This window comes from Stegostoma tigrinum, chromosome 26 (assembly GCF_030684315.1).
Source record: "Stegostoma tigrinum isolate sSteTig4 chromosome 26, sSteTig4.hap1, whole genome shotgun sequence".
Classification (NCBI taxonomy): Eukaryota; Metazoa; Chordata; class Chondrichthyes; order Orectolobiformes; family Stegostomatidae; genus Stegostoma; species Stegostoma tigrinum.
Window position 1 is genome coordinate 41,200,875 of NC_081379.1, and position 25,165 is coordinate 41,226,039.

Genomic DNA, 25,165 nt, shown 5'->3' on the forward strand with positions numbered 1-25,165 from the left:
AGAAATCAACAAATCAGAAGGCAAGTAACTAAGAAACTAAAGACAAATTAGTAAATCCGCTTGATATTGGGCTCCAAAGCCCCATATCTCATTTTCTGCTCTACTTTCTGAATGGCATTTTCCCCAATGCTAACACCTTGTATGCACAAAACACCAGGGAATAGAGGGATGGAAATGATACCAAAAGGTACAACATTGACTCGCTGAACATTTTGAGCTCTCCAATAACTCAGAGAAGCCATCTTAACATGCAATTTGGATGGTAGAAGTTAGGCAAATGGATTACGTTCAAGTGTAAGTAAATGTTTACCAAAGGCAGGGGATGGATTTCATTTTCTTGCATTTCTGTCTTCTTTTGACATTCACTTCTGTCTCTGTCGACAATCCTGTATAGAGAAACGTGTTGGATTTGTTGCCATCAATCGAGGAACATTGCAGAACAAGCCTATCCCACCACTGAACAATCAAACACCCATATAGCAAACCTCTCGCCTTTGTAAGTTACTTTACCCTCAAAAAAATAAAGCTTTAAAAAAAAGTAATATTCCCTTCACTTACAAAATAACTTGTATTTGTTTAATTTGCATAATAAAATATCTCAAAGTGCTTTACAGGTACATCAAACAAAACCAAATAAGGAGCTTCAAAAGGAAATACACCAACTAATGAAGATCTTGGTCAAGGAGAATGCTTAAGACATAAGCATGAAGACATTTTCATAAATACCTCATTTTCCATTAGCTGCTAATGATTCTGATGAAATGCTTTCTCCCCACAGTCTGCGAGACCTGTTTTAGTTTCAAATTTCCAGCATCTGCAGTTTTGTTTTATGCCACTTGCTTTGAAATATTTGCAGCAGTCCTTGGTTTGTTAAATTATCTTCACATTTCATTCCACAATGAATAATACAGAAAAATAAAGACATGGACTTTATAGGACTAATCTGAATGTCACTTGCTGCGATGTAGTAGGGTTGCAGTTATCTGAAGTTTCAACACTGGGAACTCAAAGGTTTACTTTAAAAGGAAACCTTATGCCTCTCTCATTCCCGCTCCGCTCACTTTCTTAATAGATGGCTGTCGATTAGCACTATTGGAAGGCTGGGAACATTGAATGGAATCCATTCAATCTTTGTTCGTATTTGACATAAATATCCTAATACAAATCTGCTAATCATCAATATCAAAACATTGCCCAACTTTATTATTTACACGGGTGCAGCCTCTCAGAAATGAGCTTGCCTCTGAAATGGCCCGATAGGATATTCAGTAGTATCAACAGCTAGAAAGTAAAAAAGACAAACAGATCTGCAAACGGATAGACCACCTAGCCCCCCCCCAGAAGCCATAATGACAAGAATAGCCCTGCCGACTCTACAAAGTCCTCCTTAGAAATGTCTGGGGGCTACAGCCAACATTAGGAGAGCCATCCCACAGACCAATCAAACAACAGGTTGGTACAGTCAAAATCATAGAAACAAACCTTACAGACTATGTTGCAGACGCCATCACCATCCCTGGATATGCCTTGTCCCACTGGCAGGACAGACCCAACTGAGTTGTCTGCACAGAATTCATGTATAGCTGGGAGGGAGTGGCCCTAGGAGTCCTCAACAGTGAAGTCTCATTCATCAAGTCAAACATTGGCAAGGAAACCTATTGATTACCACATATCTCCTATTTTTATTTGCTCCTTTCCGTCAAACACACTTAAAAGGAAGCCCCGAGTGTGGTAAGGTTGCAGCATGTACTCTGTCTAGACGACTTGCATGTCCACCAGCAGTATTGACAGAGCAGGTTGGCTCCTAAACAACATTGCTGTTCTGGGTCTGTGGCAGTTGGTGAAGAAATCAACGAGGGAAAAAATCATACTGGATGTATTCACACCAATTTGCCTCAGATGCATCGGTCAGTACCCACAAGCATGATTCCAGTACAGCCCTTATGGAGATGAAGTCCCATATTCACATTGTGAGTGCCCTCTATCATGTTGTGTAGCACTATCACCATATTAAATGGGATAGACTTGGAACAAATCTAGCAACTTAAGACTGGGCATCAATGATTTACTGTGGGCCATTAACAGCAGCAAAATCATACTCCAACACAATCTACAATGTTATGGCCCAGCAACCATTACCTTCAAGTAATCAAACTTAGTTCATTGGAGAGAGCAAGAGGGCATGCCAGGACCTACACCAGGTAAACGACCCAACAGGACTACTTGTGTGCCAGATGGTATAAGCAGCAAGTGACTGACAGATCTAAGCAATCCCACAACTAATGGATCAGATCGAAGCTCTGCAGTCCTGCTACATCCAGCCGTGAATAGTGAGTCTGCAACTCACTGGAGGAGGCAGCTTCACAAATATCCCCATTGTCAATGATCAAAGAGACCAGCACATCAATACAAAAGATAAGGCTGAAGAATTTGCAGTAATCTTCAGCCAGAAGCGCCAAATGGAAGATACATCTCTGCCTCCCCCAGTGTTACAGATACCCGACTTCAGCCAATGCGATTCATACCATGTGATATCAAGAAATAGGTGGGGACACTGGATACTACAATTGATACGGGCCCCGACAACATTTCGACAATAGTACTGAGAAGCAAGTTGTTCTAGTACAGCTACAATCCTGGCATTGACCCAGAAATGTGAAAAAGTGCCCAGGTATGCCCAGTGCACAAAAAGCAGATAAATCTAACCTAGCCAATTATTGCCCCAGGAGTCTACTCTCAATCATCAATAAAGTGATGGAAGGTATCGTCAACAATGCTGTCAAGCATCTCCTGCTCAACAATGCTCAGTTTGGGTTCTGCCAGGGCCATTCAGCTCCTGACCTCCACAGCCTTAGTTCAAACATGGACAAAAGAATTGAATTCCAGAGATGAGGAGAGATTGGCAGCCCTTGACTTCATGGCCACATTTGGCAAGGAGCCCTCACGGAACTGGAATCAATAGGAATCAGGGCACAAACTCTCGGACTCATACCTGACATGGAGGAAGATGGGTTGTAATTATTGAAGGTCAATCATCTCAGCTCCAAGACATCTGTGCAGGAGCTCTTCAAGGTAGTGTCCTAGGCTCAACCTTTTTCAGCTACTTCAAATGATCTTCCCTCCATCATAAGGTTGGAAGTGGGAATGTTCACCGATGATTGCACAATATTCAGCACTATTTATAACTCCTCAGATGCTGGAACCTTCCATGTTCAAAACGTCACAAGATCTGAGTAATATCCAGGTTTGTGTTGACAATTGGTAAGTAACGTTCACACAACACAAATGCCAGGCAATGACCATGTCCATTGTGAGAATCTAACCATCACCCCATGACGTTCAAAGACATTACCATCACTGAATCCTACACTAACAACATCCTAGGATGTACCATTGATCAAAAGCTAAAATGAAGTCACATAAACTCTACAAAAGCAGATCAGAGGCTAGGAAAACTGCAGCATGTAACTCACCTGCTGACTTCCCAAAGCTTGAATACCATCTAAAAGGCACAAGTCAGGAGTGTGATGGAATATTCCCCACTTGCCTAGATGAGTGCAGCTCCAATAACACTCAAGAAGCTTTACACCATCCAGAACAAAGCAGCTTGCTTGACTGACACTCACCAACAATCAAATAATCTACCACAGACACTCAGTAGCATGAATGTATGCCATATTCAAGATGCACTGCAAAAAATCAAGGCTCCTTAAGCAGCATTGTCTAAGCCCATGACCACGTCATCCAGAAGAACAGGGGAAGCAATTACATGAAATATCACCACCTGCAAGTTCTCTTTAAAACCACTCAACATCCTGACTTAAAAATATATATTGTTATTCCATTTGTATCAGCGGGTCAAAATCCTGTGGACCTAGCAAACCGCATGAACTAACAGGATGCCAATGAATTTGATTGCATTTAGTCAAAAGGGTAAAATATTTCTATTTATTTCCCCTTATATCGACAGTCACAGTCCTGCATAAAATAGTAGATAGGATTAAGGTATTTGTTTTATTCCTCTTTCACTTTTCTTTAAGTTGCTTTTTGAAGGCTATTTAGCCTCCTTTTCCAGTGTTTCCTCATCAGTCATTGCATGCTAGATTTCAATCCAATGATCCATCAATCCAGAATTCCAAGGCTTGGATGTTGTCTTCGTATATAAACTGACCAAATTATATTTCTCAAAGCCTAACCTGAAAATGATTTAACTTCACCTACTAGAGTGGAGGCTGAGAGAATCGGGTAAAAAAAAAAGCAAATTAAACAGAGTGACTGGTAATATTTGAGGATGTATCGAGACGGAGTAATGAGATACAAATGTAATTCTATACCAGCTGAGTTCCAAGTTAGCTGCGATCCCACAAATAGTGGTTGAATCAGAAAGCCAACCAAGTCCTCTGTGGATAAGTCACCTTGAGCTATAGCTGTGTGTCACCTTCCATCTAATTCCAAAGAGAGGAATTAAGTAGATGGATCTGTGGTTTCCCCATCTCAGTCACTCTGTCAGAAAGAGATGCCAGGTAAGCAGAAACGTGTCCTCACATAGACAAGACTGAAGGAATCAGGAAAATAATTCTTGTGCTTCTTTTACTAGCTGTCAGTTGAGAACTGATAGAAGCCTGGGACAATAATATCTCATGAGGAGACTGAAAACAAATTTTTGTCCACATTTAAAGAGGTGAGGAAGTCACATACTTTACATTCTGCTTCTCCTGAAACTCGCGGGTGTGTTTGCAGGGAGTCACATCATCCCTTTCAGCCATGGTCCTATGGATTTCTGGTAACTCATTCTTCCTCTCCTGAAGTGTATGTTGCTTTTCTCTCCCAGACTTAGTCAGTGGCGATCTCTGTAGCTTGCTGACCTCCTTGGTGTCATCCTGAGTATAGGACAAAGCAAGAGAATTAGGCCCAAACAAGATTTTTGTAAAATTACTACAAATGTCTAAAATGTTAATGAGTTAAAACATTGTCATTTAAAAGGTTTCATCAGTGTACGTTTTCAGAATGGGGAATCCCAAAACTAACAGTACAACTGGAATTACAAGGTGTGCAGTTGGAAGAACACAGCAGGCCAAGCAGCATCAGAGGAGCAGGAAAGCTGATGTTTCGGGTCTGGACCCTTCTTCATAAAATGGTATTTCCAGTACAACTGGAAACTTTGGGCTTTTGTATTAGAATCAAACCTGGAGACTGTTTCTCATTTCCTGGGTTCTTGGAGTGATGTGTCACTGGGATAGTTTAACCTTGCTTGAGAAATTGGGTTTTAATTGTAGAAACCAGTGAATCATTTATCACTCTTTGGAATTTACAATGAGTTCTCAAAGCCAATTAGTGCAAAAATGCAGTGTTTTCCAGTGAACTGGAACTTTAGAGAAAATTAGAACTATGAGAGGAGCAGGAACAATTTAAGCTCAGTGAATACGCCAGCCACAAGTCCTTGGTTTGAACTTCTATGCTGGAAGGCATGCATAAGATTCAGGTTAATGCTTTCGAAACGGTACTGGGAGTGCGCTGCTGGGCTGCAAGTGTCACCTCTCGGTTGAAACATGAAACAGAGACTGCATTTAACATAAAACAATCCACAATATTATTTTTTGAAGATAAACAGAGAGGAGTTCTTCCTGGTGCTCAGTTCAATATTCATTCCGCAATCAACATTACCAAAAAACTGTTACATTGCTTGCGGAAGCTGGCTATGCATACATTTTTGCTGCGTTTTCTAAGGTAGAACAGCAACTACTTTTCAAAAGCAATTCATTGGCTAAAACCCATGAGGGGTGGGGGAGGGGGGAGTTTGTCAATGTCATAAAAGGTGCTACATATGCAAATTCTTTCACCCCATTAAGAATCCAGGTCTATCCCGGAACATACTAACTGGTACAGAGCTGAAATTCAATGTTACATAGGTACAGCAGTAGGCCACTCAGCCTTTCAAGCCTGCTTAGTTATTCAGTGAGGCCAAAGCCAGTCATTGGCCTAAGCCAACAGACTTGACTTTCAGCCATATCCCTCACTTATCTCTTGAAATATTACATTGCTCCTCATATTGAGGGAAAAACCCAGGGTATAAGAATGAATCTCAAGGATCAGCCTAGCCTTGTGGGCAGTGAAAATGTCACCATATTCCAGTGAAAGTTGCATTTGCTCCTGTTTAGCCTCTTGTTCAAACCAGTGAAAACTAGAAAGATGGGTCTGCAATAAGGAGATTTACAGAATGGAATCATGAATATACAGATGGTAGGTCAGGTCTTAAAAACTTGCCCTGTCCGTGGAAAAAGGACTTTCAGTTCTGTGACTCCCCTATAAAGGGCATACACCCTGTGAGATAGTTGCTGACAAGAAAGTCAACTATTGTTTTAGTGCTTTTAACTTCTTAACTTTCAGTGAAATGTTAAATCAAGGCCACGCTTGCTTTCATAGGTGGTGTAAAAGATCCTGTGTTACTATTAAGAAATGAGCAGGACAGAGATTCCCAGTGTTCTGTCCAACTGACATCCATCAATGAATATCACCAAAGAACAGATTATCTGATTATTATCATATTGCTGCTTATGGAAGATTAATACCTAAATTCTCAGAAAACCCTTACAGTGTGGAAACAGGCCATTCAGCCCTGCATTTCCCAAGGCTAATCCAATTAGCCTATAGATCCCTGTACACTATGGGCGATTTAGTACAGTCAATCCACTTAGCCTGCACATCTTTGGACTGTGGAAGGAAACACACACAGACACAGGAAGACTGTGCAAACTCCACACAAACAGTTGCGCAAAGGTGGAATTGAACCTGGGTCCCTGGCACTGTGAGGCAGCAGTGCTAACCACTGAGTCACCGCGTTGCAACTCAATTGGCTGCTGATTATTTGCAAAAAATGCTGTCTCATCAGATGGGGGCATCATTGATAAGGTCAGTGCTTGTTAACCATCCCCAATAGCCCTTGAACTGACTTGTGTGCTAGGGCATTTCAGTGGCCAGTTAAGAGTCATCCACATTGCTGCAGATATGGAGTCATGTGTAAGCCAGACCAGCTATGAATGACAGATTTCTTTCGTTAAAGACCATTAATGAACCAGATGGGTTTTAATGAAGGTTGATGATAGTAGCATGGTCACCATTATTGAGACCAACTTTATACTTATCTGACCCCATATATATCAGCCTGGGTCTCTGGATTACAAGTCAAATAACATTTACCACCGCACCACTGTTTTCCCTAGTTTTCTGCATTTTGATCATGACTCCATTTGAAAAGTAATTACCTCATAAGTTGTTTTGAGATGTCCTGAGGTGGAAGTCACTATATAAATACAAGGCTTTTTATTTAAAACACAACACTTTCTCCCCGGAAATCTGCACAGTTCAAAAAACAGTCATAAAAATCACAGCCTGTGGGGATGGAGATTATCATCCCATCATTGGGCACTGCATTCATATGCAAGTCACACAGATGAAAATAAAATGCTCAGATTCTTTCTGTTGATAGTCAACATGTGACCTTGAACTGTTCCTCTCCATTTCTGGCTCTATTGCATCTTCTAAGGATTTAAGGATGTAGACATCTCTACCAGCAATCAGAAGGTTACTGTCTTCGTCCAACTAATGTGTTAAACAAGAAATAAGTTTCACCCCTTTTGTTTTAAAAATATTTTCTATTCAACCTTGTCAAAGATGTAATTAACCTCTTGAGCAGGTGGGATTTAAAGTTGGTCCAGAGGTAAAGACACTACCACTGCGCCATAAACACCACAAAACCTTTCTTCCAGATGGAAATGTATAATCAGCAATAAAAACATTACAATGGTTATGCTTATCACATGTCAAACCCCTTACACTGGTACTACATCACTGAAGTATACTTTAATTTAGTGAGAGAGAGTGTTGTTCTGAAGAAAGCAGAACCCTGTTTTATATCTCTCATGACCACGGAAATAAAAATAGGAAGAGAGGTGTAAAATAGCCTGGTGTCACACCATTTTACACACAGCCAAAATCTACCATAATCTCAAATGCCAGCATTCATCTTTAAATTGCAGCAATCTTAAAATGGCCAAACATCCACATTTGTTTATTGCTGCAAATAATTAAAAGGGGGAACTTAAACTCTCAAACTACAAAGGCACTTTGGTTTGTCTAAACGGTACAAAGGTGATGATTCAAATTTGCAACATTCTGTACAGGGACCCAAGGTGCCACCCTGCATCTTACACAATATGGGTTTAATTGAAGTGTTTGGTACCTTGTCTGTCTGGAGATGATGTACCATACAACGCTGGCTCTTCAGCTCCTGATGCAAGTCAACCACATGTTGGCACAGATCCTCACTGGCTCTGCACAGTGCATGGATAGCTTCTCCTAACGTCATTCGTGTCAGGCTCCTGCAAAATAATAAGGAGGTGGGTTTCACAATGCACATCCTAGCAGATCCCCTCTGGTGCAGAGAACCTGTGACATGAGGGTCTGTGTTCATTTGCTCGCTCTGATTGGACCGGAGATTTTGAAACAGAGGAAGGAACACCAGCTACCAAAAGGCACTTAAGATTCTCCTGGAAGTGTGTGTCAGGATGAGAGAGACACATTAACCTGGATTTACCTTCCACTGTCAAGCTGTCCCTGAGATTACACAAAATCTTTGGCCCATGTCAGTTGTTCGTACAATATGACCTGTCAGTCATTACATTGGATTTTTAAAATTTGGTACAAAAAAACACCCAGCAGAATTAATGTTCAGCCAATAAGTTGCTTCCTTTTTGAGAAAGAAGCACAGTAGGAAAAGAAAGCAAATGAGGAAAGTAGTTAGAATTTTACAGCTAAAAAACATGGAAATAAATGCAAGATAACAAGGTATAGAGCTGCATGAACATAGCAGGTCAAGCAGCATCATAGCTTTCCTGCTCCTCTGATGCTGCTGGGCCTGCTGTGTTCATCCAGCTCTACACCTTGTTATCTCAGATTCTCCAGCATCTGCAGTTCCTATTATTTCTGATTAAATTTTAGCAGCATGGAAATAAATGCATTGGATAAAACAAAATTAAAGTAATATTAATATATAGGAGATTGAGAGATCAGCCAGAGTGGGAAATATACTTTAATACAGAAATTGCTTTGGAACTCTTCCAATCTCTTGTCAAACTTAAGGTGGAAGATCTGAAGGATTTACACAGAACTTCAAGGTTGTTATTTTTGCTAATTTGCATTTGTAATGTATGTTTTAAGTTCATTAGTATTGTTAGGGAAGGGTTTCTTGAAACTCTTTCACAAGATGTGGGTGACACTAGTTAAGCCAGCATTTGTTGTCCATCCCTAATTACCCTGCAGGAGGTGACAATTAGCCACTTTCTTGAACTGCTGCAGTGCATGGAAGATAGATATGGGAGAATGGGAGTGAATGAGTTGACTAGGGTTAACCATGGTGGTGTCAGTGACTCACCTCAGTTTACTGCAGGGTGGACTTCTCACTCTCCCCAAGGCTTGCATTTGTGTACTCTGTATTAACACATGAATGCGTTCACACTCTGTCTTGATCTCAGACACAAAGGACTTTTCTGCCTGCTCCTCCTGCATTCTGGCTTCTCTCTCTTTGAGGGAAACTTCACTGTTCTTAGCTCGAAGGATCTGCAACTCCTCCTCCATCTTTGAAGTCAGTCTCTCAATTTCTTTTTCTTTACCCTAGACTCGCAACAGGAGGAGAAACTCAGGGCAATCCCAAAGAACATATGAAACTTAATCAATTTTGCACAATATTAATAATAAGAGAATAATGGAAACCATACTACCCTCTACAATACTGGTAAGGATCAGCTTCAAACCTTACCAGGGCGAAGAATAATACTACTGTGGATAGACAGCTATTAGCATTGAACAGACCCAACATTACTAGGGATTAGAGTCACCAGTACTAAGAAATATAACAACATTACCATCAATCAGATTTAACTTTATCAGGGATCAAATGATTGGTTAACTATAATCTTTCTTCTTAAAGATGACAGTCTTCACTTCATACCAACTGCATTTCTTCTCTGAGCTGTTGGATCTCCTTTTCTTTCTCTTCAGTAATCTGAGTCTTCAGATTGCTTATGGCCTGATCTGTCTTTTGCTGGAGGGAACGGCTGTGGACCTCCAGCTCCTGGATTCTCTGCCAACAAAAACACAACATAAAAAAACTCCAGAGGGAGTGCAGAACACATTGGTCAGGTTCATCATGGAACACGAGATGTCTAAACTGCCATTTGCTTCATCTATTTATAGTTCCCTTTCACCCACAAGATATTCCTTCCGAAAAGGATTTTAGCATTTTGTTAATAACTAGTATCAAATCAATTGCACTGAGCAGTGAACATAGAACATTACAGCACAGTACAGGCTCTTCGACCCTCGATGTTGTGCTGACCTGTCATACCGATCTCAAGCCCATCTAACCTACACTATTCCATGTACGTCCATATGCTTATCCAATGATGACTTAAATGTACCTAAAGTTGGCGAATCTACGACCGTGGCAGGCAAAGCATTCCATTCCCTTACTACTCCGAGTAAAGAAACTACCTCTGACATCTGTCCTATGTCTTTCACCCCTCAATTTAAAGCTATGCCCCCTCGTGCTCGCCGTCACCATCCTAGGAAAAAGGCTCTCCCTATCCACCCTATCTAACCCTCTGATTATTTTATATGTTTCAAGTAAGTCACCTCTCAACCTTCTTCTCTCTAATGAAAACAGCCTCAAATCCCTCAGCCTTTCCTCGTAAGACCTTCCCTCCATACAAGGCAACATCCTAGTAAATCTCCTCTGCACCCTTTCCAAAGCTTCCACATCCTTCTTATAATGCGGTGACCAGAACTGTACACAATACTCCAAGTGCAGCCACACCAGAGTTTTGTACAGCTTCACCATAACCTCTTGGTTACGGAACTCGATCTCTCTATTAATAAAAGCTAAAACACCGTATGCCTTCTTAACAGCCCTGTCAACCTGGGTGGCAACTTTCAAGGATCTGTGTACATGGACACCGAGATCTCTCTGCTCATCTACACTAGTAAGAATCTTACCATTAGCCCAGTACTTTGCCTTCTGGTTACTCCTACCAAAGTGCATCACCTCACACTTGTCTGCATTAAACTCCATTTTCCACCTCTCAGTCCAGCTCTGCAGCTTATCTATGTCTCTCTGCAACCTACAGCATCCTTCGTCACTATCCACAACTCCACCGACCTTAGTGTCGTCTGCAAATTTACTAACCCATCCTTCTACGCCATCAGTGATAATGGGAACTGCAGATGCTGGAGAATCCAAAATAATGAAATGTGAGGCTGGATGAACACAGCAGGCCCAGCAGCATCTCAGGAGCACAAAAGCTGACGTTTCGGGCCTAGACCCTTCATCAGAGAGGGGGATGGGATGAGGGTTCTGGAATAAATAGGGAGCTGGGGGGGGGAAGAGGCGGACCGAAGATGGAGAGAAAAGAAGACAGGTGGAGAGGAGAGTATAGGTGGGGAGGTAGGGAGGGGATAGTTCAGTCCAGGGAGGACGGACAGGTCAAGGAGGTGGGATGAGGTTAGTAGGTATGAGATAGAGGTGCGGCTTGGGGTGGGAGGAAGAGATGGGTGAGAGGAAGAACAGGTTAGGGAGGCAGAGACAGGCTGGACTGGTTTTGGGATGCAGTCTTCCCTGGACTGACCTATCCCCTCCCTACCTCCCCACCTATACTCTCCTCTTCACCTATCTTCTTTTCTCTCCATCTTCGGTCTGCCTCTCCCTCTCTCCCTATTTATTCCAGAACCCTCACCCCATCCCCCTCTCTGATGAAGGGCCTAGGCCCGAAACGTCAGCTTTTGTGCTCCTGAGATGCTGCTGGGCCTGCTGTGTTCATCCAGCCTCACATTTCATTATCTTCTACGCCATCATCCAGGTCATTTATAAAAATGACAAACAGCATTGGACCCAACACCGACCCTTGCAGTACACCACTAGTAACTGGTCTCCAGGATGAACATTTCCCATCAACTACCACCCTCTTCTTTCAGCAAGCCAATTTCCGATCCAAACTGCTTTATCTCTCACAATTCCATTCAGTGGTTAGATACTGTTTCAACAATAGCATGGTTTTCTTCTACCTCTATTAATCTCTTCTTTACATGTTACCAAATGTTCTTTTATCTCTATATTTCTCCAGTTTAACCCCCTTAGCTCCACCCTTATGGTTGTCTTCTCCAAAACAATAATTTGGTGTTTGTAACTACTAATCAATCTATCCTTAATTTTAATTGCTGCAGCATCGGTGGCCATGCCTTCAGTTGGCTTCATTCCGGTCTCTAGAATGCTCTCCATTTGCTTCTCTAACCCTCGATCTTGCTTGGCTCCTCTAATGCTCTCCTTAAGATCTATTACTTTTGTTCTAATTACCTCCTTTAGGAGAGTCAGTGTGAAACATTGTTTCATAATGCCCTGCGACACATTTTGCAATGTTTCATTGCATTAAAATTGCAATACAAGTTGTTGTTGTTGTAAACTCGATCTAGGAATGTTTGAAGTTGATGTTGGGTGCCTGATGAGGAAAAGGTGCATTCAGCATTCACAGGTGTTTAAAAAAGATCAATTTCTTGTAATAGGTCTAGTTGAGTTGCTTCAGCTGAGATATTGATGCGATAGTCCAAAGGACCTGTTTCTGTTCTGCAACAGCTATTCATAGATCATCATAGAATCCCCACAGTGCGGAAACAGGCCCTTCAGCCCAACAAGCCCACACGGACCTTCACAGCATCCCATCCAGGCCCATCCACCTAATCTACACAACCCTGAACACTATGGTCAATTTCAGCATGGCCAATCCACCTAGCCTCTTCATCTTTGGCCTGTGGGAGGAAACCGGAGCACCCAGAGGAAACCCACGCAGACACAGGGAGAATGTGCAAACTCCACACAGTCAATCACCCAAGGGTGGAATTGAACCCGAGTCCCTGGCCCCTGCTAACCACTGAGCCACCATGCTGCCCTGCGAGTCTATTCCATGACTCCTTCCTGTAGGTTGAGACCATGGTTGGATTGTGATGTGTAAAATTAAACAGTGGATGCCCAACAAGTGGTTACTTCTGATCATTTAGCATGAAAAAGCAAGTTAGACCTCCAAACATGTACCAGAGCTTCCAGTGAATAGTTCACACTATAATCAGAAAACATAGAAAGGATAAGTGATTCCACACAGTGGTCTGCTGACATTACGAAAAGTAAATTACTCAACTAATGTTACAGACATATTTAGTGCACACATGTTGTTAAAGAGTCTGCTAAAAATCAGGACATGGTCACCATGACAACCATTATCTCACACGGTTCCTTGAATCTGATAATGAGTTCTTGGAGCCTTAAGGAAGGTCAAGGGAATGTTTCACTGAAGTATTGCAAGTCAATGATAGAATTTTTTTTGCGTGTGAAAATATTGTTTCTAAATCCTAGAATAACATTAATTTAATGCTTTCAAAATTAAATCAGCGACTACACTTCAAACATACGTATTTGGCTGTAAAGCAGCTTTACACATACAGAAAAGTCATGAAACTAATATAAAAATGGCAACTGTTTCTTTATCAACACTTAAAGAGACAAAATATCTTCATTGTGCAACTACTCATCTTTTGGAGTAGATCAGGTACCATATCGCACGAAAGAACGTGTTTTGTTTCCTTCAGTGAGGGAGACTTTTTTTTAAACAGAGTCTTATTCTTAGGAATTAAGTTTAAACTCAAACTACAGCTATTTTTAAAGGGAAGAGCAACACAACTATGTCTTAGCCCCATTCATAAACCTGACATTCCAATCCTCTGTTTTTAAACTGACTATCCAAGCTTTGCACAAATCAATTAATTATTGGGATAGTGGCCAATTTATTCTACTAAATTACATGCTACCTTCTGCAATTCGACTAATTTATGTTGTAAAGTGAGTGAGTTTCTCCGTTCTTCCTCCAGGTCCTCATTGGCCTGTTTAAGGGCTCTCCCATTCACCTTTTCCAGAGATAGACAATGTTGGTGAAGCTGTTCCTTCGAATCTGCTTCCCACTTCTTGTTTTCAAGATCTAAGGCATTCGGAACCTGGAGATACACATTCACGTGTATAAATATAAAAGCTACGTCAAGAGGGAAAAATAACAAACTAGTCAAGTAAAGTCAGATTCAAAAGTGAAGTCCCATGTGGGTAAATAGCCAGGCTGCTCAATATCCATGTGAAAAAAGGACATATGGGTGAGATATGAAGGGCTGTGGGTGCTCAGGGAACAGCAGTTCTATAGAAGCTGGCACCTTCAGGTCAGGAGGGTCAAATTAATTAAACCACCAAAATATGCATGAACATGGGCGGCACGGTGGCTCAGTGGTTAGGACTGCAGCCTCACAGCACCAGGGACCTGAGTTCAATTCCAGCCTCGGGCAACTGTCTGTGTGGAGTTTGCATATTCTCCGCGCACCTGCGTGGGTTTCCTCCGGGTGCTCCGGTTTCCTCCCACTGTCCAAAAATGTGCAGGCTAGGTGGATTGGCCATGCTAAATTGCCTATAGTGTTCAGGGGCGTGTGGGTTATAGGGGGATAGGTCTGGGTGGGATGCATCAAGGGGCGGTGTAGACTTGTTGGGCCGAAGGGCCTGTATCCACACTGTAGGGAATCTAATCTAATCTAAACATTAGAACGGATCTGCAGGTAGACATCAAACACGGCTTGGTGGAGCACAAAGTGGGAGATGGGTGGAGTCGATAGTATACCTGTTACTGGTGGCTTTGGTTATGCAAGTAAAACTTCCAGGTTTCCCTCCCATCCAGGTGTCAAAGCTGAAGAGCTACCTTACTTCAGGATAGTTGGTCACTGTCCTTACTTTGTCATTGGACAGTATTTCCCTCTGTCCACTCACCACAAGGCTTTCATTGCACAAACAGTTGTCTAAAGAGGTGCCTCACCGACTCCACTGCCTCCAGTTTCAACTCTTCGCTCAGTTTCTTCATCAACTTCTCCTGACCCTGGACCTGTTCTTGCAAGGTCAGCGTTGCTTCACACTTGGTCTGGGGAAAACAGTAGCCATCGGCCACAAATACATTTAATAACTCCGAACCCCTCAGCTCATTGGCTTCATTCTTATGAACCACAGCGAGTGAGTCTTAACTGAGGTTTATTTATTAATATTGTATCAGTGATACGCAGAGGTTCACCTGCACATCTGCCAATGTGGTATACTGCATCCATTGTACCCGGTGTGGCTTCCTCTACACTGGGGAAACCAAGCGGAGGGTTGGGGACCGCTTTGCAGAACACCTCCGCTCAGTTCGCAACAAACAACTACACCTCCCAGTCGCAAACCATTTCCACTCCCCCTCCCATTCTTTAGATGACATGTCCATCCTGGGCCTCCTGCAGTGCCACAATGATGCCACCCGAAGGTTGCAGGAACAGCAACTCATATTCCGCCTGGGAACCCTGCAGCCCAATGGCATCAATGTGGACTTCACCAGCTTCAAATTCTCCCCTCCCCCCACCGCATCCCAAAACCAGCCCAGTTCGTCCCCTCCCCCCACTGCAGCACACAACCAGCCCAGCCTTTCCCCCCCACCCACTGCATCCCAAAACCAGTCCAGCCTGTCTCTGCCTCCCTAACCTGTTCTTCCTCTCACCCATCCCTTCCTCCCACCCCAAGCCGCACCTCCATCTCCTACCTACTAACCTCATCCCACCTCCTTGACCTGCCCGTCTTTCCTGGACTGACCTATCCCCCTCCCCCCCTATACTCTCCTCTCCACCTATCTTCTTTTCTCTCCATCTTCGGTCCGCCTCCCCCTCTCTCCCTATTTATTCCAGAACCCTCACCCCATCCCCCTCTCTGAAGGAGGGTCTAGGCCCGAAACGTCAGCTTTTGTTCTCCTGAGATGCTGCTGGGCCTGCTGTGTTCATCCAGCCTTACTTTTATTATCTTTATTTATTAATATCTTGCTTTTATTCAGTATTTCCCCATTAAAACAAAGCGCTTCGGTGTGTATGGGTCTGACAGAGTTAATGTGGAGGAGTGCCATAAACACCACCCAATACGATGATATCATATAGACTTGTGGGAGGAACAGCCTGGAATCTCAAAGGAGGGAAGACTAAGCATCTGGTCCTTATCAATTTCTCTGTAACAATGTCTCTGTTACAGATCACTGTAACCCGTAGCTGCTCGCTAATGAACTATATCTGGTAAATTACAAGAGTCTTTTTGTCTGCCAAAGATATTTTGTGGCCCCTCTTTGCCCTCCTAATTTCTCTTATAAGGACACGCCCGACAGTCTCTATACTCCTGAAGGACCTCCCCTGTTTGATTCTCTGGTTCCCTGTTATTGCTGCCCTTGCCCATCGCACTTAGTGGAACATGCTGGCCCTGAACTCTCACTATTTTTAAAAGACTCTATTTTATAGACTTACTTAAAAAGAGCTGCAGCCAGTCTAAGCTTGCCAGTTCCTGTAAAATGATATTGAATTTGGACGTCCCCCAATGTAGGCACATAACAACACCATCCATATCCCTTTCCAGACTGACTTTGGAATTTGCAGAGCTATGGTCAATATTCCAAAATGTTCACCCGCTGACTGGCTTCATTCCCAAGGAATCGGTCTAGCACAGCCCCAACTCTAAAAGGACTATTCATGTACTGGCACAAAAATGCCCGATCTCTGTTACACTCTCTGAAGGCTGAAATCTGAGCTTCGAATGCTATGACACATCAGGGATGGAGACAGTTACTTGGATGCTGTGTTTCAGGAGGCACTCACGCTCCTTAGATTAATTACCTTGAGTTCGGTCAGGGACAGGAGGACGTGACTATGAGCAAAGCAGGCAGAGGGATCCAAGAGGTAATGCTGAAGGAGCCTCCAGCCTTGAGCTTGACCAGGTTTGAGATTCTTGCTGCCCAAGTGGATGAGACAGGGGGCTGTGGGGATGATGATCAAACTGATCCTAGCACGATGGTACAGGGATCCTTTCAATGATGGGGAGAAAGGTGAAATGCAGTTGTAATAGGGGATAGTATAGTGAGGGGAATAGATACTGTTCTCTGTGACCATGATCGAGATTCCCAAGGTGTTACCTGCCTAGTGCCTGAGTTCAGAATCTCCAATCTGTGCTGTAAAGGAATTTGCAGTGGGAGTGGTAAGATCCTGTTGTTGGGGTCCACGTAAGTACCAATGATACAGGTAAAAAGAAGTTCTGCTGAGAAAATGTGAGAAACCGGGGCTAAATTAAAAAGCAGAGCCGAAAAGATAATAACATCGAGATAACTATCTGAGCCATGAGCTAATTGGCACAGGTTCAATATTATTAAAAAGGTAAACACTTGGTTCAAAGATTGGGTTGGGGAGAAACAGGTTGGAATTCATGGATCATTGGCACCAGTGCTGGGGAAGGAGGGAGCTGTTCCAATAGGACAGGATCTACTGAATCATGCTGGGAGGAGAGCCCTGATGAATTGCATAACCAGGAATGTGGACATATCTTTAAAACTAAATAGTGGTGGGGGTGGGTTCAGATTGCATGGAAAATTATGGAACAAGTTAAAGGAGTGGGGGAGGGCTCAGCAAAGGTTATTAAAGCTTTCAGGACAAGTGATAGAGCAGAGTATGAAAAGGCTCAGGAATCTAACTCCAAGCACAGCAGACAAGGGGACAACTATTAGAAGTGGGCAATGAATGCAAGATCCAGGCTGTTGCACTTAAATGCATGCAGTATATGCAACAAGATAAATAAATTTGTAGCTCAGATTGAAATAGGGATGTACGATATTGTGGGTAACCGAGAGGTGGCTGCAATGGGACCAGAACTGGGAACTATATATCCAAGGATACATATCCTATTGAAAGGACAGGCAGAGGGGCAGGGTTGTTTTGTTAGTAGGAAATGAAACTAAATTGACAATGAAAAGTGCTATAGTCAGGACACATGAGAATCTGTGTGGGTAGAGTTGAGGAACTGTAAAAGGAGAAAAAACCCTGATGGGAGTTGTGTACAGGCGTTGTGTCAGGATGTGGGGCAGAAAATAAATCACGACATTAAAAAAGCAAGTAAGAAGGTGCTATTACGATAATCATGGAGGACTTCAGTTTGGACTGGGATAATTAGGTTGGTAGCAGATTCCAAGAAATGGAATTTTGTTGAATGTTCACAAGATTTTTTTTGAAGCAGCTTCTGGTGGAGCCCACTAGATGAGAAGGGATTGCTTCTCTCAGAGGGTAGTGAAAAATCTGGGGGTTTCTTCACAGCAGTGGGTTTTAATGACAGGGTCATTAAGTATAATCAAGGCTGAAAGAAATAGGCGTTCAATCAGTATGAGGGAATCAAGGATTGTGGGGGAAAACTAAAGGAAAGTGGAGTCGAGGATTATCAGATAGAGGATAATCTCATTGAATGAGAGCGCTGATGTGGTAGACTGATTGGACTACATCTTAGAGGATGCTGCCAAGTTTTCTCAGATAATTCTCTTGTGAAGCGCCTACACTAATGGGACTATGAAAAATACAAGTTATCACTGTTGCACCTCAACTTACATGGGGAGGATAAGGGAATACCCAGCATAATTAATGAGGACTGTAGCAGCCCTCATCACCATGACAACTCTTGGGTATGAATTCTGAGCAAAAAGAGTGAGATACTCTGGAGCAAGGTTCTCAAGAACTCTGGGCTCAGCAGGTCTTTTGGTACAGTGAGAGGCTTTTAAGGAAGGAAAGGAATTTCAATTATAAAGCACCTTGCCATGGCTCTCAGAAAAATCCCAAAATATTTCATGAAGAGCAAATTACTTTTAACCGCACTCCCTGTTGGTATGTCAGCAAAGTGTCCTTCCATTCTGCACAAAAATGTCCTGTAACTGGCCATTCCTTCCCTTGCAGTTACAATTTCTTCGGTGAAGACAATGAGATAGTGCAGCTCATCCTCACAGTTTAGTTGGATATTGAAGAGCCTGTCAGAATAAGTGTCAGAACCTCATTTAGATTGGAACATTGACAATTTTATACCAAGCCTTTGGCTTTGAGATATCAGTAGATTGATGGCTGGACAAAACAGAACAGGATAAGACCTGTTTTAAGTGACATGCACGCCAGGCATTGCGCATGACAGAATCTGTACCATCATAATTACAAATTCACAGTGCTTTCAGCCGACATCTCGCCAGAATCAATTACCTGCTCCCATTGCTTTTCCATGGCGTTTAAAGTGAGCTGTCGTGCATGCTCCTTTCTAAGAGTTTCCATGGCAGACAGCTGAGCCTCTTTCTCTGCTCTCAACGTCATCACGATCTCCCTCAGCCTCAACTGCTCCAAGTCCTTCTCCAAGAGGATTTTCTCCAGGGCGCTGACCTTCAGGTCACGTTCTGTCAGCTGTGACAGAAGCTCATGAACACAGATTGAGTTGGAGGAGTTCGGGGCAGCTCTCTATCAAAATGGAAGGGAAAGAAACTGTGTCCTCAGTACAACAGGCAGGACTGTACTCAGAACAATATTAGACATCACCTCATTAGGACCTGTAACCCAAGCAATATCTTACTTGAGACCCTGCTTTAAAAAAGATACCAAAGATTTTTTAAGATCTATTCAGTAGATGCTGCTCATTAGGCAGCATTTATTGACCATTCCTAATTACCCTGGAGAGGATGGTGAGCTGCCTTCTTGAACTGCTGCAGTATATAGGGGATAGTTACACTCTCATACCTGTTAGGAAGCGCGTTCCAAGATTTTGACCCAGAACAATATTACCTTCAATATTGCTAAGTCAGCAAGGTATGTGGCTTGGAGCGGAACTTGTAGATGGTGATGCTCCCATGCACACACTAATCTTGTCCTTCTAGGTGGTAATGGGTGAGGCTTTGGAAAACGTTGATGAAAAAAATAAATTGTTGCAGCAAATTCTGTAGATGGTGCACACTGCTGCTCTGTGCATCGGGTAGTGAAAGGAGAGAATGTCGAAAGTGGTGAATGGGGTACCAATCAATTAGTTTGCTTGGCCCTGGATCGCATAAAGCTTCTTCAGCGTTGCTGACACTGCACTTATTAAGGCAAGTGGTCAATATTCCATTACACTCCCATCTTGTGGCTCTGGAGAGTCAGGAGGAGAGTTGCACAAAGAAGTCCTAGCTTCTGGCTTGCTCTTGTAGCCACTACATACAAATGGCTGGGCCAGTTCAGTTTCTGTTCCATGGTAACCCCCAGGATGTTGATAATGTGGGTTTCAGTGACATCAGTTCAGTCATGATATGTAAGCTCTTGATTCCCATCAAAAGGTGAAGACAGGTTATTGGTGCTACTCAATCCATTTGACGTGATCCTAAAATCTCTCAAATGATTCCAACCCCGTTGATCATCCAGCTGGATAATCATTCTGCATGTTGTCCATTTTTTCTGTCTCAAATGTTTCTCATGAAAGCTGTAACCCTCACCTCCTTGATCTGGGATCCCAGTATAACTTAAAACAACACTCCTGGTTAAAACAACACTCCTCTCTCTGATGAAGGGTCTAGGCCCAAAACGTCAGCTTTTGTGCTCCTGAGATGCTGCTTGGACTGCTGTGTTCACCCAGCTTCACACTTTGCTAGCTTGGATTCTCCAGCATCTGCAGTTCCCATTATCACTCCTGGTGTAACCTCAGCATCGTATTTGATTTCTTGTGTTATCTTGTATGGACCGTTCTCAGTCACCTGCAGACTCTACTCTACAGCAGCTCCGTGCTTCGAATTTTACATTACATACAGTCTGTGGGAGTTGATGACCAAAGGCTAAGGACTTGCCAACTGAATGGAACCAACAACAATACTGGCAACTATCAGTCACGCAGATTTAATGGAAATATTGTACACACTTCAGCATTATTCTTTCAGCATAGAAAATTGGGGTGTTGGAGAGGGGGAGTGGAATATTTGCTAAAGGTCTTTAAAGTATTATAGGAATTTGACAGGATAGATACACGGAAGAAAGAATCAAGATCTGGGAGGCTATCATGGATCAGAAACTTAACTGGAACAGCCATATGTAGATAGTGGCTACAATAGCAGGTCAGAGGCTAGGAATCCTTTGTGCACCCTCTGGTTGGGGTATCAAGGAGAAGGAGACAAACATTTTGGAATAAAGCCAGGTCATACCTTATCCGCACAGTTGGAAATCTGGAATTACCGATCCCAAACTGCTGCTGACTCTGAGGGGCAGTCAAGACTGAGATAAGTTTTGGGTAAGTATATCAAAGGACACGGAACCCAGTGTGGGTAAGTGGACTGGAATATATACCAGCCCTGATCTAACTATGTGGTGGAGTGGGTCGAAGAAGCTGTCTGCCCAGTCTTACTCCTATTTGTCACGGTAGCCTTGGCTACTCATGACACCCTCTCCGTGAACAGCAATTGAAGACACAGGCTAACACTGAATCCCTGCTCTGAGGTGTCCCCCATTCAGAACAGGTATGAATGTAAATCTAGAAACACACGGAGCATTAGGTCAAGGTCAATATGGTCGCGAGGAGGCCACATTGAATTAAGTCTGTTTTGATCAGCATGAGGATAATCATTGATTTGAACACAGTGTCCTCAGAGTTACAAGCAGAAACACAGAATAGCAAAGAGAGGAGACAGGTACCTAATGGGTGTATCTCTCACTTGAAGGAGATATCAGCACTAATTTGGATTTGCAGATATCATCTGAAGGAACGCGTCCTCACCTCAACCTTCAGAGTCCTCTTCAGTTCCCTGACCTGCGATTCCAGGCCGCCATTTTTCTCTAGTAACTGAGTGATCTTGGCTGTCCTCTGCTCCAATCTTGCCCCAGACTCTTCCAGTTGCTGTAATGGAGAAAGTAAGGGTAGAAGAGAGAGCAGAAACACAGGGAGATGTTGTTCAGGACTGAAATGGCCAGCGTGGACATACCAATCTCCAGCTGTATCTCTTCAATATCAAACTTAGCAGCTCCAAATCAGGTACAAAATAAAAGTTCCTCCTAGACCACTCCGAGAAAGTAAGGAATTGGACGCAGCTTCAGCTGAGATGTATTGGCCTCTTCATGTTTAGATTATATTTACCATTATGGGAGGAAATATGAAGGTTTAGATTGCCCCAAACTAGTGTTAGCCTCTGCTTTGCTATTGCATGTGCAGTTGGCTTGGCTGGTAATTTCCTTCTGCTCTACTTGTGCGGTTCTCCCATTCTCCCGCGCTTCCCTTGCTCTGAAAGTTTGTTTTCCCGCTTTGCTTTCCGCACCAAGTATTCCTCCCCACCCTCCCCTCCCCAAACTGGTCTCCTTTCTCCACGGCTCTTTCAACTCTTCTAGAAAGATCCCCTACATGCTGCAGCTGCTTGATCTGGAATCTGGTGTGCCACTGCTCTGTCAATAAGTCATCTTTTGTGTTCCTGAGATTCTTGTCCAAATCCTGATGCTCCCGGAAGGACAAACCGCTGTCAGGCTGTCGTGGATGGGCCCTCAGGTTATCCCGTCCCTGGGTGAATGCTGCAATCTGAGACAGACAGAACAGAATCACAACGAGATAAAAATTGTCCAACCTTCAGGAGAAAGGAACACAAGTGGAGAAGAGTCAACAAGTTGGGAAAGGGAAAAGGGAAAGGAAGTGGTTATGGCATGACAACAGATCGGCCTCGGTCTGCTTTGTTATAGAGTAGAGTCGTAGAGATGTACAGTGCAGAAACCCACCCTTCAGTCTAACTTTTCCATGTCAACCAGATATCCTATATAAATCTAGTCCCATTTGCCATTATTCGGTCGGGAATTCTCCAAACCCTTTCTATTCATAAACCCACCCACGTGCCTTTTAAATGTTGTAATTATATCAGCCTCTACTATTTCCTCTGGCAGCTCCTTTCATACGCGCATCACCCTCTGCACAAAAATGTTGCCACTTAGGTCCCTTTTAAATCTTTCCCCTCTCGCCTTAAACCTTTAGTTTTGGGCTCCTCTACCCAGCAAAAAAGACTTTGGCTATTCACCCTATCCATGCCCCTCATGATTTTATAATCCTCTATGAGGTTACGTAAAAAGAACAAAAAATGTGAGGTCAAGTAGATACGTGGTTTAAAAACAGTAGTTGCTATCCCATGAATTATAGTTAGAATTAAAGCATAGAAGAACAAAAGAAGTAATCAGTAATTTATGTACATTAATGGTAAGATTCTAAGATCTAACACCAGACCATCGACTTTGAGATGAGCTGGTCAGGGTCAAGTGACCTTTACTTTTAAAGCAGACAATACCTGGGATCCAGGGAACTTACTAAACGAGCAAACCCACAATATTCCATATATACTATATAAAATTAGAATAATAATACACAGTCTTACAATAAATATTCAACATATTTCTAACACTTGTTAGAAATTAACTTATGGTAAACATGGGTACTACATTGCAATCAAACAACCCATAGCATGCAACAAATAGTAAGCATGTTTAAGAGAGATCCCACAGGTTATTCCTTACTCACCCTGAAATTAATGACATAATAGGTTATCAAAAGTTCACTAAATTTTAGAAGAAATTGCGATTTGCCACTTTTGCTGATCTGGCCTTGAAACCCTCTCCCAAGAGATGTTCCAGAATGGACTGCCTCAACAACTGTGCCTGTCCCACATCGTGCTCCCCATGGACTTTGAAAATGGTACTACTTAACACCAGCTCTTCACCAGCAGCTAACATTACAAACTAAAAACTGCCCTTGGGTTTTCGCTCAGCTCTAACTTGTTCTGTTGCATTAGCAAATGCCATTTGTGGCTTTTCAACCCCTTTGATCTGTGCACGAAAGTATTAATGCTTGTAGGTTTCTTCTGAGCCCCTTACAGCTTCCCCTGTCCCAACACAGCCAGTTATCTTTCCACTTTCTTGGCTCCTCAGGGCTGGGTTGGAGTTCTGTCTCTTACAAATAGCTGCTTGCTAATTCCTAGAACTACTTCCACAGTTTAGTCCAACACCACAGAATAATCCAACTGCTCTCAACTCCTTCCCTGTAGGACAGCTAAAAATCACCACTGCTAGCAATGGAATCTGCTTATCTGTGACTCTTGCTCCAACTGTCTGTCAGCCCAGAACCACTCTTCAGTAACCCCAAACTGCCATGAGTGACCTATTAAAATCTTTGAAACCAGCACCCCCTTCAATCACAGGGCAGAATTGAATGCTGTCACTTGGCTACGTCTTCTTCCACAAATGTTAAATTCTCACAGCATGCAGGAATTAGAGTTCAAGGATAGATCAATGCTGGATTCTGATTAACTTCTGGAAGAATGTCAAGGTTGTATAGGCTACATAGCAGATGTTTGCTGAGATCAAACTAAGGATAAGAGATTTTAGTTACGTGGAGAGAGAGAAACCAGGGCACTTTTCATCAGAAGAGAAGATTAAGAGATCTGGGTGAGGATATACCTACCATTATGGGCTTTGATGAAAGAAAGTAGGAGAAATTGCTAACACTGGTAGAGAGCTAGTAACCAAAAGGAATTGATCAACAGCAAGAGAGAAGGAAAAGTTTTCCAAGTGTTCAGAAACGAATGCCCCTGACAGGTAGAGAATGCAAAAAAACACTTTACACAGGTAACAGAATAAGTATTTGAAAGTGAAAATCTCCAAAAAGAGACTGAGGAAAGAAGAAGGAAATGGAGATAATGGACAGATCTTTGAGACAGCTGGCATAGACAAACAGGCAGCTTATGTGGCGTGGAATTTTATGAAGCAGATTTTATTTTGTGCAATAGTTTCAAAAGATGATAGCAAAAGTACAGAGACTTTTTGAGGGTCAAACACCCCTTTCCATATCCTCACCTGTACGTTCTTCTGTCTCAGTTTGTTGTGTTGCTTCAAATCAAGTTCACCCGCGAGATCTGGCAATTCCTGCAGACAGCCCTCCTGCTTAGACTCTGGCATGGCCAGCTTCATGCTGAGGTGTTGGGGGGTGGGGGGAGAGAGAGAGAGAGAGAGAGAGAGAGAGAGAGAGAGAGAGAGAGAGAGAGAGAGAGAGAGAGAGGGGCTCAGTGCAATGTTTCTGACTGAAAGCCATTTGCTATCATCATAGCGCTATGCCACCCCAGAATTATCATCTCTGATCTCCATCCTTTCTCAAAAGCTCAAATCATACATTCCAGACAACAGCAAATAGAAATCACAAGGCACACCTAATAACAAA

The 25,165-nt window shown here is 42.9% G+C and overlaps 1 protein-coding gene across 1 annotated transcript in view; it reads right to left on the reverse strand.

Annotated features, from left to right (window-relative positions):
- The window catches only part of LOC125463930 (centrosomal protein of 131 kDa-like), a 72,999-nt gene that overhangs the window by 6,215 nt on the left and 41,619 nt on the right, over window positions 1–25,165 (reverse strand). Inside the window, exons 3-13 of the mRNA XM_059655124.1 lie at window positions 24,805–24,919; window positions 22,322–22,492; window positions 21,704–21,823; window positions 19,186–19,434; window positions 14,943–15,044; window positions 13,906–14,088; window positions 10,007–10,138; window positions 9,431–9,669; window positions 8,240–8,378; window positions 4,699–4,880; window positions 311–386 (exon numbers count right to left, since the gene is read on the reverse strand). Coding sequence (XP_059511107.1) covers window positions 311–386; window positions 4,699–4,880; window positions 8,240–8,378; window positions 9,431–9,669; window positions 10,007–10,138; window positions 13,906–14,088; window positions 14,943–15,044; window positions 19,186–19,434; window positions 21,704–21,823; window positions 22,322–22,492; window positions 24,805–24,918 — 1,707 coding nt within the window. The 5' untranslated portion in view covers window position 24,919. The remainder of the gene's footprint in view (window positions 1–310; window positions 387–4,698; window positions 4,881–8,239; window positions 8,379–9,430; window positions 9,670–10,006; window positions 10,139–13,905; window positions 14,089–14,942; window positions 15,045–19,185; window positions 19,435–21,703; window positions 21,824–22,321; window positions 22,493–24,804; window positions 24,920–25,165) is intronic.